The 22139-nt window shown below is 33.0% G+C and overlaps 1 protein-coding gene across 12 annotated transcripts in view; it reads right to left on the bottom strand.

Annotated features, from left to right (window-relative positions):
• Window positions 1-22139, bottom strand: part of LOC138329412 (uncharacterized) — a 48356-nt gene extending 26217 nt beyond the window's left edge. For 4 of the 12 annotated variants that reach the window (XM_069276383.1, XM_069276386.1, XM_069276394.1 and 1 more), the window contains exons 1-10: window positions 21953-22139; window positions 16989-17912; window positions 15138-15227; window positions 14001-14189; window positions 9558-9837; window positions 8397-8522; window positions 7806-8026; window positions 4116-4492; window positions 2969-3103; window positions 1768-1957 (exon numbers count right to left, since the gene is read on the bottom strand). In XM_069276383.1, the coding sequence (XP_069132484.1) occupies window positions 1768-1957; window positions 2969-3103; window positions 4116-4492; window positions 7806-8026; window positions 8397-8522; window positions 9558-9837; window positions 14001-14189; window positions 15138-15227; window positions 16989-17912; window positions 21953-21972 (2552 nt within the window). In that variant the 5' untranslated portion in view covers window positions 21973-22139. Of the gene's footprint in view, window positions 1-622; window positions 683-1767; window positions 1958-2968; window positions 3104-4115; window positions 4493-7805; window positions 8027-8396; window positions 8523-9557; window positions 9838-14000; window positions 14190-15137; window positions 15228-16988; window positions 17913-21952 lie in introns of all 12 variants that reach the window. The other 8 variants (XM_069276388.1, XM_069276387.1, XM_069276389.1 and 5 more) reach the window with 5 other exon arrangements.

Below are 22139 nucleotides of genomic sequence, written 5' to 3'. Positions count from 1 at the left end.
ATCTGTCTTTGTATATTACAGATAGTTATCTGCATGAGGCATCTGTTGTAGCAATATTTTTTTAGCAAAATTCATGCCATGACAGGACAGATAACTCAGTAACATGCAAAGACAGAATACTTGTCAGGAGATGTGAGTGAGCACTACATTACTATGATATCATCAACTGAGTATGTGTGTGTAATAAAATATCCACAACGATTGGTGATAACAATAACTGGAGTTTATAAAAAACTAAAGCAATAATTTCAAAAAAGCACATGAACAAAGCAGGATTTTCATTTATTTGCTATAATTTTTTTTTTTTTCAAAATTAATGAAAAGAGCAGCTTTTAGGAAGTTGATATAAAAAAGCTCAAGCATCTCTAATTTAGATAAGAATTTCATGACATTTAAACATAATTCTATCATTTTATAGATATTAATTAGTAATGATATTCAAGCCATTTCGTTAGAATTAATTATTAATTTTAGCATAAAAATATATTTCAGGTCTGGAACAAAATAAAGCAAACACTGGAAGGAAAAAAATAAACAAAGAGTTTTGGCTCACAGGAACGGAAAACAAAATTAGTAAATAAATAACTGACTAGGTAATAGTATAAAAACGTGTTGGTTGTACCTAAATGTAAATGTGTTGTCGGCAGATTCACACTCGGGGATTCCTACACTCTCATTTATGCTGCAGGAAAAATGTCACAAATTCATGTTTGTGTCTTCGTCAACAATAATTGTCTTTATCTTAAGATGGTTGTTAATTACATGAATCTCAGAGAAATTATTTATCAGCACATTCTATGCATCTGTAGCTTTACAAAAATGTACATCCAGTTTTCTAGTGATTGATTTGGGTAAAGGACTAGGTATGGTAATGGCTCTTTTTGGCCCCTAAATCTACCAAATTTTAAATTAAGTATTTAGAAATTAAGTTGCTGCGTTTGAAATATTAAATACGCCTCTGATAAAAACTGAATGACATTTTTGTTAACTGAAAGTATGTTTTTGCTATATAACCATGGTAACATTGCATAAGTTATGCAAATTGAAAATTTGGTCAATTTTGGCATATTTTTGATAGTTTTTTTTTAAAGCAATACAGAACAACCTAGAACAAACTTTATATTTTAAGGGAATTAGCAGACACGAAGAATACATCATTTTGAGAAATATAAAGTTTATTCTAGAATGCGCTTTGTTAACTAGATGAAAAACTGCATAAAAAAGGCCAATTTTGATGAAATTTTACATTTTGCATAATTTATGTATAATAATTGCCATGGCAACTAGAACTGCTATATTACCTAATGGCACTATCAAATATGTCAGGTATGTAGTTAATATTTGAAATACAAGATTAACATCTTAAAATAACAGACTTTGAAAAAAAGCGGATTTGGGGGTCACATAAGACCCCTACCATACCTAGTCCTTTAGCCATTTCTATAAATGCCAGTGCTATGATTTTGTTTGTTTGTAATTATCAAAAACCAACACCTACAACCTCTATATCCAAATACATAATTTACTGATACTAAGTACGACCTAAAGATATGGATGGTGTCCAGTAAGAAAAGAAAAAGTTTCTGATGCTAACATTTCAACAAAGTAAATGAAAGGAATCAACCGCAGACAAAATCACACCTTAAAAAAAACATTCATCAAATCATGGTTCTTATTTATCCAAAGTCATTAGTAATAGTTACAAAGGTGGACACAGCTGACCACATTTTACAGGTGAGTGAAATATTTGTAATTAGGTCAGCTTACCTGGAGGTGGAGGTGTTATAATCGTGGTAAGTTGACGCTGGTTGTCGTTCTGTCGGACTACTTTTTGGGCGTACTTGTGTGTAAAGTGTTTCTCGCGTAAGGTCGCGGAACATTTCATCAAAGTAGTCCTTTCCTTGGCCGAGACTGGTTGGTACAAGGCCTGCTGCAGTGATTCTACCCTGGTTGGAGGCTGGGGACACAAGAAAAATATGTTCAATGTATCGATCAATTACAGCACAGACAAAACATTATTAATTGTAAATGTTATTAAGAGAATAAATGAAAGATTTGGAAAGAAAAATAATACCAAGTCTTCAACAGTTATATTTCATTCATTAGACACGAAAAAATATTTCAACAAAAATGAGTTACCTCCCCTAAATCATAATTGGTATTTTAAAATTCTTTTCATGAGGACAACTCCCTTATATCGCAATCCTTTTTGACCAGCCGTAGGTTAAAGTTTATATACAACTTTTATTATTTCCTCGATATTTTGGAGCTTAAATATTTTTAGTAGTACCTGCACATTTATAATAACACTTTAAAATATTTCATGAAATTAGATTTTTTACGAACCAATGTTGATAAAAGTCTAATCTAACATGCATATGCATTTGTAGCATTTAGTCTATTGCATGCAATATTAATGGGTAAAAATAGGGAAACGGACACTTTCAATTGTACATAATACATTGTGTACTTTCAGATCTTTTATTCAAATCAAAGATCATAACTGTAGAGAGATTGGATCGAATCACAGATATGGAGTCAATTTTACTGGTCATCATGCATTTAACAAACTAGTGATAGCTTCATACCAGTGTGAATGTTCAAGGGAAAAGCGTGACCCTCTCATTTTTTCTGCTTCCAAATATACATGTAGTTCATATGATAGGAGGAAATTTTTTTAACGATCAGGCCCCAAAAATCACGAAACAGTTGATATTTAGCCAATAATAAATGATGTTACAAAGCATGACATCATATTTGATTGGCTAAGCAAAAACTTAAATCTAAGACTGTTCATGATCCTAGACTCTGAACATTGATATCACTTATTAGCTTTTGTGTTTCCAGCTTATTCTTATTATCAAAATATTTCATAATGGAATTTTATTCTTTTTCCTTTTAAATTAAATTTGACTTTTCTAAAATAAACTGCTGTGTGGAATTCTATCTATGACATTCCAAGACGTACCACTGTTGCCTAGGTAACGTGAATAACTCGGATTCACACTACTGTTACCAAGGTAACGCTTATAGCTGGGATTCACATAGCGGGGTTTAAATGTATACACAGTTGGCTTATACCTCGGATATACATTAAAATTATCTGAAATATAAACATTCAATAGATGATATAACTAACATACAAAATTAATTGATACAAAACTACAATAGCAATATATCATAAAGGACAAAATCAATCACAGAAAATATATACCAATATAATTCTAACATCGCAAAAGAAAAAAATATAAGAAAAAATTGAAAGAAAAAGAAAGTCTGTATAACAAAATGGGCAAAGTTAAAAAATAATAATACATGTAATTATTGCCGAACGTTGCAAAATTCAAGAAGTAAAAACATTTGTGCGAAAAAAATGTGTTTGTAATATATCGTTATATGTGTTCATTATTTTTATTTGTGTGTGTGAAAAAATATTTGTGTGTATTTGTTTTTTATATTTGTGTGTGAAAATAATGGTTTGTGTGTAAAAATATATATTTGTGTGTGATTTTGTTTTATATTTGTGTGAACAAAATTTCTTTGTGTGTGTGAAAAATACATTTGTGTGTAATTTTTTTTATATTTGTGTGTGAAAAAGTGGTTTGTGTGTAAAAAATATATATGTGTGTGATGTTGTTTTATGTTTGTGTGAAAATCACACATAATTATATATATTTACACACAAATATATTTTTCTCACACATAAAAAAAAATATTGAACAAATATTTCATTTTTACATATAAATATTAAAAAAAAATACACAAACATTTATTGTTTTTACACACAAATTAAACGTATTGAACACTATAACGTCAATTACAAAACATTTTTTTCTGTACACATTCTATTTTACTTATTGAATTTTGCAACGTTCGGCACGCCATATGTAATGGTTAAAAGAATTCCAACCAATTAAAGTTGGATTTTATTTTATTTCCTTACACCTGCATTTTTCAATTTTTAGCAAAAACTATGCATCTTATAATTTTTTGCATTCAATAAAGCCAACTAAATGTTACGACAGATTTAAGATGGGGACCCTGTTACTGTAACAATACCAAGGGATGCTATTCAATCTTACTCAAAACTTCAATATAGCCTAATTTCTAGTTACCTGGGGCTGATTTGACCCTGGCGATGGGACCAACAGGTCGTGCTGTACAAGGTGGCGACGGTTCAATCTGAAGTCGGTTCATACTAGGACTGGCCTCGTAAGTATAACGTGTAGCACTAGGAATGTCGGGTGAGGTCACCATGGTTTCGTACTCTTGTTTGGCTAGAGTTGAGGACACTACAGGGTCAAGCAGCTCATTCTGAGGCACAAGAGAATCTGGACCAACATCAGTCAGCTGCATGGTAGAAAACAGGGCTTGTGGAGCTGGGGACATGGGAGGAGCTGATGGAGTCAAAGGTCGCATGGTGGTCGTGTAGGCCACAGTAGCTGGCGTAGTTGTGGTTTGTTGTGTAGTGAAAACAGCAGAGTTAGAAAGCCTGAAACATCAGAGACACTGAATCACAGAGATAGTAAGGGGAGATAATCACAAGTAAAACAGGTTTTCATTCAAAAGTTTAGGCAAAATAAATATGCAAACAAAAGTCTGCATAAATGTTTGATATATTACAAAGTATTATGATGAGTGTATATATATTACAAAGTATTATGATGAGTGTATATATTTTACAAAGTATAATGATGAGTGTATATATTACAAAGTATTATGATGAGTGTATATATAACAAAGTATAATGATGAGTGTATATATAACAAAGTATAATGATGAGTGTATATATAACAAAGTATAATGATAAGTGTATATATAACAAAGTATAATGATGAGTGTATATATAACAAAGTATAATGATGAGTCTATATATATTACAAAGTATAATGATGAGTGTATATATGTTACAAAGTATTATGATGAGTGTATATATAACAAAGTATTATGATGAGTGTATATATATTACAAAGTATAATGATGAGTGTATATATATAACAAAGTATAATGATGAGTGTATATATATTACAAAGTATAATGATGAGTGTATATATATTACAAAGTATTATGATGAGTGTATATATAACAAAGTATTATGATGAGTGTATATATTTTACAAAGTATAATGATGAGTGTATATATATAACAAAGTATAATGATGAGTGTATATATATACAAAGTATAATGATGAGTGTATATATAACAAAGTATAATGATGAGTGTATATATATAACAAAGTATAATGATGAGTGTATATATAACAAAGTATAATGATGAGTGTATATATATAACAAAGTATAATGATGAGTGTATATATATTACAAAGTATAATGATGAGTGTATATATATAACAAAGTATAATGATGAGTGTATATATATTACAAAGTATAATGATGAGTGTATATATATTACAAAGTATAATGATGAGTGTATATATAACAAAGTATAATGATGAGTGTATATATATAACAAAGTATAATGATGAGTGTATATATAACAAAGTATAATGATGAGTGTATATATAAACAAAGTATAATGATGAGTGTATATATAACAAAGTATAATGATGAGTGTATATATATTACAAAGTATAATGATGAGTGTATATATATAACAAAGTATAATGATGAGTGTATATATAACAAAGTATAATGATGAGTGTATATATAACAAAGTATAATGATGAGTGTATATATATACAAAGTATAATGATGAGTGTATATATAATCAAAGTATAAATGAGTATATATAACAAGATAATGATGAGTGTATATATATTACAAAGTATAATGATGAGTGTATATATATTACAAAGTATAATGATGAGTGTATATATATAACAAAGTATAATGATGAGTGTATATATAACAAAGTATAATGATGAGTGTATATATATACAAAGTATAATGATGAGTGTATATATATTACAAAGTATAATGATGAGTGTATATATATTACAAAGTATAATGATGAGTGTATATATAACAAAGTAATATGATGAGTGTATATATATATCAAAGTATAATGATGAGTGTATATATATACTACAAAGTATATATGATGAGTGTATATATAATAACAAAGTATAATGATGAGTGTATATATATAACAAAGTATAATGATGAGTGTATATATATAACAAAGTATAATGATGAGTGTATATATATAACAAAGTATAATGATGAGTGTATATATAACAAAGTATAATGATGAGTGTATATATATATACAAAGTATAATGATGAGTGTATATATATAACAAAGTATAATGATGAGTGTATATATATATACAAAGTATAATGATGAGTGTATATATATACAAAGTATAATGATGAGTGTATATATATAACAAAGTATAATGATGAGTGTATATATATAACAAAGTATAATGATGAGTGTATATATATTACAAAGTATAATGATGAGTGTATATATATACAAAGTATAATGATGAGTGTATATATATAACAAAGTATAATGATGAGTGTATATATATAACAAAGTATAATGATGAGTGTATATATATATACAAAGTATAATGATGAGTGTATATATAACAAAGTATAATGATGAGTGTATATATATAAAAAGTATAATGATGAGTGTATATATATACAAAGTATAATGATGAGTGTATATATATAACAAAGTATAATGATGAGTGTATATATATAACAAAGTATAATGATGAGTGTATATATATAACAAAGTATAATGATGAGTGTATATATATAACAAAGTATAATGATGAGTGTATATATAACAAAGTATAATGATGAGTGTATATATAACAAAGTATAATGATGAGTGTATATATAACAAAGTATAATGATGAGTGTATTATATAAACAAAGTATAATGATGAGTGTATATATAACAAAGTATAATGATGAGTGTATATATATACAAAGTATAATGATGAGTGTATATATATACAAAGTATAATGATGAGTGTATATATATAACAAAGTATAATGTGAGTGTATATATATACAAAGTATAATGATGAGTGTATATATATAACAAAGTATAATGATGAGTGTATATATATAACAAAGTATAATGATGAGTGTATATATATTACAAAGTATAATGATGAGTGTATATATATATACAAAGTATAATGATGAGTGTATATATATTACAAAGTATAATGATGAGTGTATATATAACAAAAGTATAATGATGAGTGTATATATATAACAAAGTATAATGATGAGTGTATATATATATAACAAAGTATAATGATGAGTGTATATATATACACAAAGTATGATGATGTATGTATGATGAGTGTATATATAACAAAGTATAATGATGAGTGTATATATATAACAAAGTATAATGATGAGTGTATATATATAACAAAGTATAATGATGAGTGTATATATAACAAAGTATAATGATGAGTGTATATATAACAAAGTATAATGATGAGTGTATATATAACAAAGTATAATGATGAGAGTGTATATATATAACAAAGTATAATGATGAGTGTATATATATTACAAAGTATAATGATGAGTGTATATATATAACAAAGTATAATGATGAGTGTATATATATCAAAGTATAATGATGAGTGTATATATATATTACAAAGTATAATGATGAGTGTATATATAACAAAGTATAATGATGAGTGTATATATATAACAAAGTATAATGATGAGTGTATATATAACAAAGTATTATGATGAGTGTATATATTACAAAGTATTATGATGAGTGTATATATAACAAAGTATAATGATGAGTGTATATATGTTACAATGTATAATGATGAGTGTATATCGTGTATACCTGCGCTCCTCCTCCTCCAGTAGTACTTTCATGGCCTCAATCTCGGCCTTCAGTGGCAGATTTGTGTCACGTGATACATTCACTTCCCTCATTTTCACGATAAGTATATCCTGGACTTCTCGGAACTTCTTTTCCATGATTCGGATTTGTTCAGCAGACCGTTGTCTTTCTTGCTGTAACATTTCATCAGCAGATCTCTTCTGGTGTTCCAGCATTTGTATCTGTTAACAGAGAAGACAGTTATGATTCCATGAATAGATTTAATCACAACAAAATCAATAGGGGGATGAATATTGATATTTCAGAAATGCATTACACCTTTGTAATCATTTTTGTGTCATACCAGGAGAATTTGAAAAGCATGAAAATTATTTTATTACCAAAAATAATAGTGTAATGTTTCTAAAAGCATTTTCAGTATATAATGTATAATAAATAAAAAAAAAAGTAAAATCAAAATGTCTATAAGACTTAAATGGCCTGCCTTCTTTTGAAATCAAACACAACAAATAAAGCATAATGAGCGAAGAAGATTATTGATTTATTATCCTTAGGAAACTTCTGATCACATTTTACACTGAGCAGACGTACCTGTCCTTCAAGGGAGGTAATCCTAGCCTTTAACTCTCCTGTACTACCTAACAGATCGGACTTCTCCCGATTGATCCTCTCCACTGTCTGGGCGTCACTTTCCATCTGGGCCTTCAGAGAGTTAATCTGCACACAAAGATTTATAATTACTTACACAAACTGTAAAAAATGTTTTTTTAGCAGTAATGCTACTTACTTTACACCATTACCACCATTGAAAAGTTTGAGCTTCTATTAAAAATTTTTACATCAAGATAAAACATTAAGAATAATTAATTGTGTCCCGAAAAATTTCCAGACACTATATGTCCTGTATGGAATGAAGTACTAATTCAGCATGTACCAAAAGCAAAATAACTTGTTTTATATTATTTCAAATGGACATCTATGTACATGATTAAACACTAATTATTGTTCAAATGATTGGTATCGTTTATGCTCTGTTGAAGTATATTAAAAGTAGTCTATCACCATCAACATAAATAAAAACTATAAAGACTTCATGGTGCCATTTATAGTCTATATTTTATCTACAGTAAATGTACATATTTTAGTTGTACATATCCATGTAATTATATTTTAGAACATTTCATGTCATTAGCTTTACACTTAAATGGGACCACTTCGTGTACCACACATCCTCAGTAACCCAGGCGATATATACACTAATGTTAATACGTGATAAGTGTAGCGTAGTGAAGTGCGATCACCCATGGGTCTTCGACGATGTGTACCACGTGATAACCGATAACGTTTGTGTGGGACTAGTATCTCCAGGGGTGATGGAACATAACTACATATATTCGTAATTTTCCTGCTAAAATGACGATAGTGCAGAATATCATCTTTTGACGTCATTCCTTCACCAATTGAAACAATAATCCCGCACAAAAACTTTGATGAAGCAGTCTCTTAGTATGCAAATTCATTACTAAAATAAACATGTTTACAGTAACTTATATGTACTCCAGTCCATGACTGCTCAAACCACTGGGTAAATGTGCAAGAAATTTGAATCCAAATGCATTTTTTTTTCAGCTAGTGTGTGTAATTGTCTAGATAATTCCAAAGTCAACCTTAAAGAAATGCTACATATTGATGTGACAATAAAAATGCTTAAATAATTAAGGTTTAACAAACAGCATGTCATCATGTACTTACATTGCGGGCAAATTCGTTTTCAGAATTCATTTTATACTGGGTAAGTTCCTCCTCTGCAGCCTCACGCACTTGACGTATCATTTCAGGCACAGTGGTGTCAGTCTTACTCAGGTCCCGCACACGGCCCTCCAGTGATAAAATGGTTGCCGTGGATACGTTCAGTCGTTCACGGGCCTCGTTCATTTGTTGGTTAAACACCTGCTCACTGAACTCAGCCTTTTTGATGCACTGTGTGAGTTTGTCTTCACATTCCTGCCTCATCAACTGTTCCTTCTCCGATCTGTGAAAGAAATGTTTGTCACATGTTTAACAGCTGTGAAATAATATATCAATCTATATCTGATAAGTCTATCAGACTTGATAAAGGGCAGTATAAAAATCATGACAACGATAAAATTCAGTAACATCAATGTTCATTGTGTCACAAACCATAGCCCAATTCTTGTTGTGAAGTTAATTCCATTGCATATTTTTTTCCACATACATGTACAGTATTCAACCCAATAAGCGCTCAGGGCATTTGAAGTTGAAGACAAGAGGCCCATGGGCCTGAATGGTCACCTGAGTTTGGATATAGAATGAAACAAAGACATATAAACAGTATATACTGGCCCTTGAAGTCGGTCAGTGATTTTTTCATAAATTAAACTCTTTAATCTATGAAGAGCATTTGCTTCCATCAAAACTATGAACTCGGAAAAAGATTTTTTTAAATTTTAGTCATTTTGACCCCATATGGTCCCACCCCTTTGATCCCCCAGGGGGTCAGCAAAGACCAATATGAATGTTAAAATGCTATATCTCAGGCTAATAATTCTAATCAAGTTTGACTCATTTCCTATGAAAATTCAGCAAATAATGTTCATAAATGTGTTTTTCCTATATATACTAAAGACAAGAGGCCCAGAGGGCCTGTATCGTTCACCTGGTTTTTAATGCCAAGTAATGTTCTGAATACAGGTTCATTGTTTCATTTCTGAAGGAATTTTAATATTAACCTCTAAATCCCCTATTGGGCCCCACCCCTCCTGCCCCCAGGGGGTCAGAGCCAAAATTTATACAAGTTCTGTTCCCCTTCTTCCAAGGATGTTGATGGCCAAATTTGGTTACAATCCAAACGAAACTCTAGGACAAGAAGTGATTTATAGGATTTACCTCTATTTACCCTATTGGGCCCCACCCGTCCTGCCCTCGGGGGGCCAGAGTCAAAATTTATACGACTTCTGTTCCCCTTCCCCCAAGGATGTTTGTTGCCAAATTTGGTTACAAACCATGCAGAACTCTATGACAAGTAGCGATTTAAAGGATTTACCTCTATTACCCCTATTGGGCCCCGCCCCTCCTGCCCCCGGGGGGTCAGAGCCAAAATTTATACAAGTTCTGTTCCCCTTCCCCCAAGGATGTTTGTGGCCAAATTTAGTTACATTCCATTCAGAACTCTATGACAAGTAGCGATTTAAAGGATTTACCTCTATTTCCCCTATTGGGCCCCGCCCCTCCTGCCCCCGGATGATCAGAGCCAAATTTTATACAAGTTCTGTTCCCCTTCCCCCAAGGATGTTTGTGGCCAAATTTAGTTACATTCCATTCAGAACTCTATGACAAGTAGCGATTTAAAGGATTTACCTCTATTTCCCCTATTGGGCCCCGCCCCTCCTGCCCCCGGGGGACCAGAGCCAAAATTTATACAAGTTCTGTTCCCCTTCCCCCAAGGATGTTTGTGGCCGAATTTGGTTACAATTCATGTAGAACTCTATGACTAGTAGCGATTTAAAGGATTTACCTCTATTACCCCTATTGGGCCCCGCCCCTCCTGCCCCCGGGGGACCAGAGCCAAAATTTATACAAGTTCTGTTCCCCTTCCCCCAAGGATGTTTGTGGCCAAATTTGGTTACATTCCATTCAGAACTCTATGACTAGTAGCGATTTAAAGGATTTACCTCTATTTCCCCTATTGGGCCCCGCCCCTCCTGCCCCCAGGGGAACCAGAGTCAAAATTTATACAAGTTCTGTTCCCCTTCCCCCAAGGATGTTTGTGGCCGAATTTGGTTACAATTCATGTAGAACTCTATGACTAGTAGCGATTTAAAGGATTTACCTCTATTTCCCCTATTGGGCCCCGCCCCTCCTGCCCCCGGGGGACCAGAGCCAAAATTTATACAAGTTCTGTTCCCCTTCCCCAAAGGATGTTTGTGGCCAAATTTGGTTACATTCCATTCAGAGCTCTATGACAAGTAGCGATTTAAAGGATTTACCTCTATTACCCCTATTGGGCCCCGCCCCTCCTGCCCCCGGGGGGTCAGAGCCAAAATTTATACAAGTTCTGTTCCCCTTCCCCCAAGGATGTTTGTGGCCAAATTTGGTTACAATCCATGCAGAACTCTAGGACAAGTAGCGATTTATAGGATTTACCTCTATTACCCCTATTGGGCCCCGCCCATCTTGCCCCCTGGGGGTCAGAGCCAAAATTTATACAAGTTCTGTTCCCCTTCCCCCAAGGATGTTTCTGGCCAAATTTGGTTACAACCCATGCAGAACTCTAGGACAAGTAGCGATTTATAGGATTTACCTCTATTACCCCTATTGGGCCCCGCTCCTCCTGCCCCCAGGGGGTCAGAGCCAAAATTTATACAAGTTCTGTTCCCCTTCCCCCAAGGATGTTTCTGGCCAAATTTGGTTACAATCCATGCAGAACTCTAGGACAAGTAGCGATTTAAAGGAAATGTTGACGGACGGACGGACGACGGACGGACGACGGACGGACGGACGGACGGACGGACGGACGACGGACGCCGCGCCATGACATAAGCTCACCGGCCCTTCGGGCCAGGTGAGCTAAAAACTTGACCCCCTCCCCAGGGGTAAGGTGAGACCTAATGGTCATTTAATTCACAATTTCAGAATTTTAGCAGAAGGCTTTTAGTTTTAGCTTATTTGACCTATTTTAGCCCCGCCCCTCTGCCCTCAGGGGGTCGACCAGGACCAATATTGATATGATGTTAAAATGCTTCCTCAGGCTAATACTTCTAACCAAGTTTGACTCATTTCCTTTGAAAATTTAGCAAAAAATGCTCATAAATGTGTTTTCCCTAAATAAAACTATAGTAAAATTGACCCCTTCCCAAGGGGGGAATGTAAGATCCCAAGGTCACATAATTCACAATTTTTCTAAAAGGCCTTAAGACCTTTCCATCTATGAATACTATTTGATTCTACCACATCTATGAGTAGAAAAGAAGATTTTTGAAATTTTAGTCAATTTTATCCCTTTTGAGACTTTGTCTCAGGTGACCTAAAAAAACTTACCAGTAATAGGACCAGAATTTGGACTAATCTTTCACAAAATTACTGCACGAAGTATTTAAGTTGAGGTAGGTGAAATTTTTGCCTCAAAATGGAGAGGGGTGGTTGTATATAGATGGGAAAGTTTATTGACCCGAATACTGTTTATGTATCCAATTCAAATATCAGCTATTATCAAAATCAATACTAGACTTGGTCTATTATTAATTATTTAACTTCATTGTTTTTACTTTTATTGTACATTTTCCCTTCCTTTGTCATAACATGTATTGGTTTGGAGCTAGGATAGCAGAAAATATTGATACTCTGGAAATTCACAGACTACTTAAGCCTTTATTAAAATATCATAACAAAGTAGCTAACGATGATAAAGAATATCTATCACAATTATGTACAGTTGTAATAGTATTACAAAACTAACGTTTTGGTCTGGTCATCTAAATATAAAGGCCTGGTTAATTGTTTAACAAAATTAATAGCCTAAATTGATTTTAGTTCATCCCACGTGGCCTTTATCAAACTGAATGAACCAAAACTGAGTTAGTTAATCCAAAACTGGACCAAATTTGTTTTTCCTGATTTTTTTAACAAACACTAAAGTGGCAGAGCACTAGATAGTTTGGCCAAAATAACAACCTTCCCATTCCAATACAATGTATAGTATTGATGATGTCCCCTGGCAAATGTAAGGAAGCGACTGAGATGACAGCCATGTCAAAATTATGTGGACAGTGTAAAGGCATACTGCTGCTCTATTAATAATGTCTATCACAAATGCAAACAGTAGCTTTTACATGGCTTTATCACTATAAAAAGACTTTACTCCAAAAACGCAACTGTTACCAAATATACAACATGTAGTACAAAGCTAAAACCTTCTAGTAAAAAAACATTGCAGCTATTTCACCGCACTGTTAGAAACAAAACATTCGTTCAAAAAATCATGTAATGTAAAACTCATAAAGGTGACATTAATTACCATATTTCCAATACAACAGAAAATGCTGCATGTTAAATAACCATAACAGGAGACCTGGGGACACACACAATTAATTATGAGGATCTTACCTTCTCTTGTAGTTTTCGTTTTCCCGTACAAGGTTATCTATATCTCGCTGTAGACGGTTAATAGGATCTTACCTTCTCTTGTAGTTTTCGTTTTCCCGTACAAGGTTATCTATATCTCGCTGTAGACGGTTAATATCCTCATACGGTTGATTTGAGGACATCTTGGCATCGTCTAGTTCTGCTTGCAGAGCCGCAATCCTTCGCTGACATACATTTATGTCGTCTGTTATCTTTCTGTTCTTGTCCACTTCAACTGAGAGTCTGAGAAAAAAACAAGGCCAACAATTTAATCAATCGTTCTAGCAATAGTACAATGCATTGTCATCAGAATAGCCTGAACAACCAGATTACTATTCCGGCTCTGCATGTTACAGAGTATTACAGTATTATGTTACCACTAACAAGTGAGTACTGTAGGTCATTATGTCATATATTTTCATGATTTTTCAAATATCATTCAAGTCTTATAGATGACATTTAACTCCAATGCTGTTAAAATCCAAGCTACCATTAAACTTGAAGTGACCCCATTAAAGTTTCAGATTAAATTAAACTATTTACCTGTCCTAAATGACCATGTAAATATATTTACCAGTCCTAAATATTCTCATTAAACTATTAACCTGTCATAAATAATTCCATTAAACTATTTACCTGTCCTAAATAATCCTATTAAACTATTTACCTGTCCTAAATAATCCAATTAAACTTTTTACCTGTCCTATATAATCTCATTAAACTATTTACCTGTCCTAAATAATCCCATTAAACTATTTACCTGTCCTGAATAATCCCATTAAACTATTTACATGTCCTGAATAATCCCATTAAACTATTTACATGTCCTGAATAATCCCATTAAAATGTTTACCTGTCATAAATAATCTCATTAAACTAGTTACATGTCCTGAATAATCCCATTAAACTATTTACCTGTCATAAATAATCTCATTAAACTAGTTACATGTCCTGAATAATCCCATTAAACTAGTTACATGTCCTGAATAATCCCATTAAACTATTTACATGTCCTGAATAATCCCATTAAAATGTTTACCTGTCCTAAATAATCCCATTAAACTATTTACCTGTCCTAAATAATCCCATTAAACTATTTACCTGTCCTAAATAATCCCATTAAAATGTTTACCTGTCCTATATAATCCCATTAAACTATTTACCTGTCTGAAATCCCATTAAAATGTTTACCTGTCCTGAAGGTCTGCTGCAGTTTGGTTACTCTTGTTAAACTGAAGATGGTACGAGTTCTTCTCTTTCGTTACTTCATCTAATTGACACCTGAAAAGGTTCAAATTTGTATCAACTACCCATTAAGCTGCAAACATACAATACCACATGTTTATGTATTCCATTGATTTGGGTTCATTTTAGTTTGCATCCCTTTAGAAAAAAATATCAATCAAGTGTCCTTTGACTCACATGTGTCTGAAACTCCAATGTCAGACATTTAGCCTTACTCTTTTTTTTGTAACCAGTTTTTTCCTTGGTATGTTTGACCAGTTAATTGATTAAGATGGGGATGCAGATTAAAAACATGAACATTTTTTAAACTTAATCTTTGTTAAATTTAATATTACAAGAGTCTGAAAGTCTCCTAGTTTTTACTAGAAAACTTGGTCATTAAAGGCCCACTACCTTTCCGAAATGGCTTTTAATTTTTAAAATGGGAATTTAAAACAAGATCGATAATTTTGTAGAGTCCTAAAAATTATTAACTTACCGTTAATACTACATTTATCATCACCTTCTGCACGATTTGATTAAAATAAATAAAATGTTTATTTTCATAACATGGGTCGTATTATGTTTCCCGCCGTCGTCCTAAATACCGCGCGGTAGTCGACTATCACTGCGCCAGACAGCAAAACAGCGAATTGACTCTCCACTGTTTTCATATATTACGCAGGCAATCTTGCATATGTTTGGTGTCATAACCTTATTTTAGATCATCGGTATGCATTTTCTGGTGTTATTAATGTTTTTTAAGAAACCTTTATATTTTGCTCCGGAAAGGTAATGGGCCTTTAAAGCTTCTGTTTGAGTCAATAATGGAACTTGACAGAAATTTATTATATCTGGAAAATGGTTTTAAAATGCTAAATTTTACATGTATACTACAGCGTAGATAAATCAGAAGCTTCTATAAACATACAAGTGCATTATTTCTATTTAGTTGTATTAGTTCATTCATTAAGATCAATATTACGATGAGCATTCGCTAAACCTTGCAATAATCTCCAACCAAGATCTGTACGTTTTACAAAAGTTCTGTCAGACCAATGAATTAAGGCAGTGTCATTGGAAAATTAATTACATGTACCTTGTAAAATGTTTTAAATTCATTATGTATTCTTTTGATAAAGCACGCACATTACACATGCTGTAACCTAAGTCAACTTTACTGATAATAAATAAACAAATCTGTCTGCTGCCATATAGGTTTTAAATATCTCTCAATACACAAAAGTCTCAAACTTGGTGCTTTTTAATACTCATGAATAAAGCATTAGTTTAATCTATCGTAGGCCTGAAAATTCTGTTGTAGCTAGGAACAACAATCTACATATAACTTAAGGATATACAGTATCATTTCATTATTACATTCGTGATTTGAATATGGCTAACACTGATATAGGCATGGCTTGTTAAATCTTGTATTGGAACCCATACTCGACCAATGACAACATACACTCTCTATAAATCCTGATAACAACTATAGGTACAGAATCTAAGACACGTTTGTATGATCAGTGCATGGATAAAAGAAACTTTTCCTACCATGAAGGTTTGACAATGAAATCACAACCCATGGGGTAATTCATGAACTTCCAACACAAGGCTTGGCAAGGGTTTGACATTCGTGAATTCCCCCCAGGCTCGCAATTTTATTGGCACAATCTGCAAACCCTAAGGCTCAAGAGAGAAATCTTTTACAGTGCTCATAGCGAAATGCCAAAATGGCTATAGTATTTATATACTGACACTCTATCTAAGTTATTTAATCACCATGGGCCTGGATGTAACTTTCACAAACCTTACCTGATGTTGTTGAGTTCATGTTCGTATAAGTTTTTAAGATTGGCCACTTCATCCTCTAACTGTTTTGTGGTCTTAAGGAATGATGAGGAGTCTATTTGTCCACTTTGTTCACGTAACTGTCGTACACGCTGCACATAAGCACTAAATCTATCGTTTAAACGTTGTAACTCTTCCTTTTCTTGAACACGGTTCATATGACTTGATGACGTCGTTGTAAATTGTGTTGTCATCATATTTCCTGTCATCCCATTGGACGCATACTGTTGACTGCCGATGTAATTCATCTTTCTTGCTTCCTTTTGCTTTCCTAATTTTCGAATTGTATTTGCACTATAGCTGGGACGAAATGGTTTTGTTCGTTTTTTAAATACTGTTTCTGAAGGTGAAGCTATTGGTTTGTTTAAAACAGCAGTAACATTTGTACACCTTCCTCGAACGTTATCGGTCAGATCACTCTTGTTTGGGGAGGTAACTTCGTATACAGTTTTATGAATGTATCGTTGTTGTTTTGGATATAAATTCTGTAAATAGTTATGAGCTGTTATGTAAGCTCTTCCTGTTTCCTTTGGAGAACAAGTAGGAGAATTATCACTAAAGTTTTGATTATCTTTACGTCCACCAGAGGGAGCTGACTTTACACGGCGATCTAAAGTTCCTTGATGTACAACTTCGTCAACTGAGATTTGATCGTCAAGGATACCAGGGTCAGAGGGGTCACTACTGGGGATATGTGGATCACTCCTTTCTGTTTCCTCAGCTCCGTAATTGTCTAACTCTGGAATGTACAGACGTATCTCACCTTCCTCATCAAAAATATCCTCCACAGGCTCTGGGCTTGTTGCTTGATTACTCAAGTAAGCCTGAATTTGTGGGTCATCGTCGCCCAGGTAACGGGGGCTGCTAGTTTTGTAGTTCCCCGCGAGTCTGTAATGTAAAAAATAAATTTCGATGAATTCTTCTGTATTCTGATATTCAAATGAAAATAAATATAGGCTGGTAAAGTTATTTATTTTGTTGTTTTCTTATTGTTATTATTTTCTTAATAAGTTCAAGGTCACAACTCAAGGCCATCTGGTTAGGTCATCAGTGATGACCCTTAGTATTTATCAACCAATAAAATACAATCTTGCATTCAATCATTGATTCACATGAGAAACAAACATTTTTGGACATGGTCAGTCCCGGGTTTTACCAATCATTAACATCTATTTACCAGAAGTGTTTGAACATAGATAATTTCATCCAAACATTCTCGTTGAACTCCATATGTGGTTTTAGCCATACATGTGGTTACTGGTTCCCATCTACATTACATATGCTAGGTTTGGTGCCATTCTGTATAATTTATTTGACTACAGTAATACAGAAGTCTATTTATATCAAGTGGTTTGTTTTTGTTTTATGTCTCTTCAACTGGTTTGGTCATTTCAGGATAAGCTAGGTTTAATGTGGAGGGGAGAGCACTCAGCGAAAAATAATCTACAGGCAGTAACTGGTTAATACTTTGTATAGGCACAGGGGCATGTAAAATAGATTTGGGGGAGTACAGTGCCACACAGGGACAAGTAATATATAGATTTGGGGAAAAGAAAGTTGAAACATACAAAACAACTAGGCCATGGAAAGCCATCCTAAACACACCTAAGCACCAAGGACATGTCACCAAATATCCATGGCCAATTCACTTAATAGCAATTAGCTTAATTACTAGCAATTTAATTAATGTATTAATTCAATGATCTTAAATGCTGATTAATGTCCTTACTGGTATTAATTATTTAACATATATTTTCCGAAAACCAATTAACATTCTTTGCAAGGATGTTATAATAAAAATCAAATATTTACTGAAAAATAAGTACCGTAAATATTAGAATAATCGTCACACCTCAGTGGTTTTATTGAATTCTACTACCACAATGTAATGATACAAATCCAATTTAGATATGGGGAGATTAGATATATAAACCAACTGATCCCTGTCTACAAACGTCAGTATTCAGGTATTCACGGTACAGGTAAACTCAGCAGTGTCTAATGTCACAAAGGTATGGTGTTGTGTATTCGAACTTCTAATATAATCCTTAATTCATAAAGCTTACACCAGCCATGTTGACTTCCTGTTTTATTGGCATTTATAAAGTTTACTCTCCCATAACAATAACCAGAAGTTTCCATTTCTAGCTTCTAATAGATAGCTATAGCTATATAGGCTTTTAATCTCCAATGAAATAGGCCGGAGAGGGCCCGTACCAGAAGCAGGGGAAATCTCGCCAAGGAAATCATGAGTGTTGTACAGGGATCCGATACTTTTTTTTATGATTGTAATATAGGATGTTGTTGATTTGGCTTAACTTCCTAATAACAGCTATGGTCATTTTAGGATCCCCTCTGTATACAATGTGATGAATGCATGTATGTTTAAGGAGGCTGTAGTAGATTTACGTTGTGTCCCCTTGTAATACTGAATCTGTCTTTGCATATTACAGAGTTAGCTCCCTTGGAGGTAGGTATCCATTGTGACGTTATTATTTTATGGGTGCAATTCATGTCGTTTTCTCTGAAAAGTATGACATTACGCTCGTAAACATGTGATGTCACAATCAATACCTACCTGTAAGGGCAGATAACATTGTAATATGCAAATACAGAATAGTGCAATTGTTGTCCTTTATAAAACACAATCCCAATAGGCCATTGAATCATACTGTCAAAGACTTGCATACCCCATCCAATCATATATCAAAATATACTGAAAACAGGTAAACTAGTCCACTTTCTTGATGCAGGGCACTAAACAGAAGCAGAAACTATCACTTTTATAGACTTTGGTGTGTTTCGGCCATGTGAGCTAACCCAGAGCCTTCCTCACAGGGGTTAGTGCTCAACTGAAGGCCAAAAGAGAGGTGGTGGTAGTCACTGTAATTTTATACATTTCCAGTAACCTAGATTTTTTTTTTAAATTACTTTAAATGAATAAAGTATACATAAACTCTACTGGTATCCTGACATTATGAAATATCATACGAGAGCTCCTATATATAGCTTCATCTGTAATGTTTTATTAAGCACCTTGTACATTTTATTCAATACAGTGGAAGTCTGCCTTACACCAGAATAAATCTCCATTCAAAACAAACTCTGTTTTCAAAACTGGTACACATAAGATAATCTAACAGCAAACCAAAAGACCATTTCCTTTTGTATAGAATTAATCAATGGTTTAAGGTGTTCAAGTCAATATTGAACTTTTTTTTTTTATTTCTAGTACTGTATTGAGGTAGGGTCTTTTACATAGCTGACAATACAAGTCTCAAAGAATAAGACAGAGCTTTAGTGTAGAGAGTTGATATATCAGATTTACTAGAGTTTATCAATGATATAGAAGACATTCTAAATGTTTAAATCTCTAAATGCACCTATAGTTTGAAAGAGAGGGATATTGTGCAATACCACATTTATTAGTGAAAGGGAACAACAAATACTTTTGTACATCCTTGACAGAAAATAAACCTCATCTGCCTGACAGAATTATGGACAACAGGTTGAATCTGTAAAAGGAATATTCCTTGAAAACCTTAGGGAAGAATATGTCATTAATTATTTCCTCTAAAACAATTCACTTTTTTATCCTCTGTTCACATTCATTTCAAAACTTATTTCATAGATGGTGAAAGTTCACGTTCATTTCAAACCTCATTTCAAAGACAAGCCTATAAGAAAGTACATCAATATCTGTTGACCCTAATGGAAACATGATAAGTCTTACCATGAGATAAAACCATATTAATGTACCTAGAGAAATCCTGCAAGGTCAGGTAGAAGGCCTGTTACATACCTGTCAAAAACTTGGTCACTTTGTCAAAATGAATGATTTACCTCCAATCGAGGAACAAATTAATACAAATTATACATGCCAAGTTTGTTTAAATTCAGTACTTGTGATTTCGTCCTTCCGGTTCCTGATTACTTGTTATACATATTTTATTGGTCATTTGACTGTACTTGGGGAGCGTTTGTCAAGTGGTAGACCCTATAGATTTCAGGTGTATTTGTTGACTTAGACCTGGAGTTAGAGGGTAGAAGATCAATATAAGATCACTGGACGATATATATCAGTATACAATATTGGGTCTAGCTCTCATAAGTTTTAACTTAATGTAAACATACAAACTTTAGCAGTTTTCTTATTTTAACTTGTACTTTTTCACGTCAAAAAAAATACACTAAAACATGATAACACCAATTACACTATCTGAAAGCCACTTATACACCTATGATTGCGCTAACTTGTTCAGAATTATTTCTAAACCTTTTCATGATCCTTTAAGATTTTTTGAAATTTATGTAAGTAAATAAAAATTTCCTTTGTCATTTTATCATATATCTCCTTTGCCATGAATGATAAGTATTGTTCTAGATCCAATTTTGCATCATATTACATGACAATTTGGTTTCTCTTATGCAGTCACTTCATTTAGGATAATTCTTCTAAACATCTGAAACTTAAAGTACCCAAACTTTTGCTAGATCTCATTGCACTGACAGTCTAACCAAATATCTAGTGCATATATATATGTCAACAAACTGTTTTTTTGGGGTTTTTTTACCAACAAATTTCTTAGTGCATCATTTTTTCTCTCTAAAACTTTAATGTTCAGCAAATTCACCATACTAATGTTCAATCTTTAACAATAATACATAACTTCAAATATTCTTTCTGTTTGACTACAACAGTCTTCAATCATCATTTAAACCTCTTACTAAAATATTCTCACACTACATTTCCAATCCATGACATGATTTTGATAACCAGACTAAAACTCTTGGCATATTCCCATTTCCTTGACATATGTTTCCTACTTTTGAACTTGGACCAAAAAGACATTTTACCTTACAGGTAATTAGTCAACCACTTTAGTAGCTGTCGGCGACGAGATGAACATCAATGTTCAACTACTTACCTTTGGATTAGTGTTTCCATTTACATTTGAACAATGGACAGAAAATGGGAACAAAAACACACGTGTCTGTTGTTACAATCCACTTTCATTATTACACACAGACAGGTTGAGAGTCTCGAGGGTTGTACAATTATGCTGATCATTGATCACGAAACCGCCCTCAACCTATCGCGAGCTCTCCGTCAAC

Source organism: Argopecten irradians, chromosome 8 (genome assembly GCF_041381155.1).
Source record: "Argopecten irradians isolate NY chromosome 8, Ai_NY, whole genome shotgun sequence".
Classification (NCBI taxonomy): Eukaryota; Metazoa; Mollusca; class Bivalvia; order Pectinida; family Pectinidae; genus Argopecten; species Argopecten irradians.
Note: the sequence above shows the minus strand (reverse complement) of the source record. Positions and strands in the feature narration are given on the sequence as shown.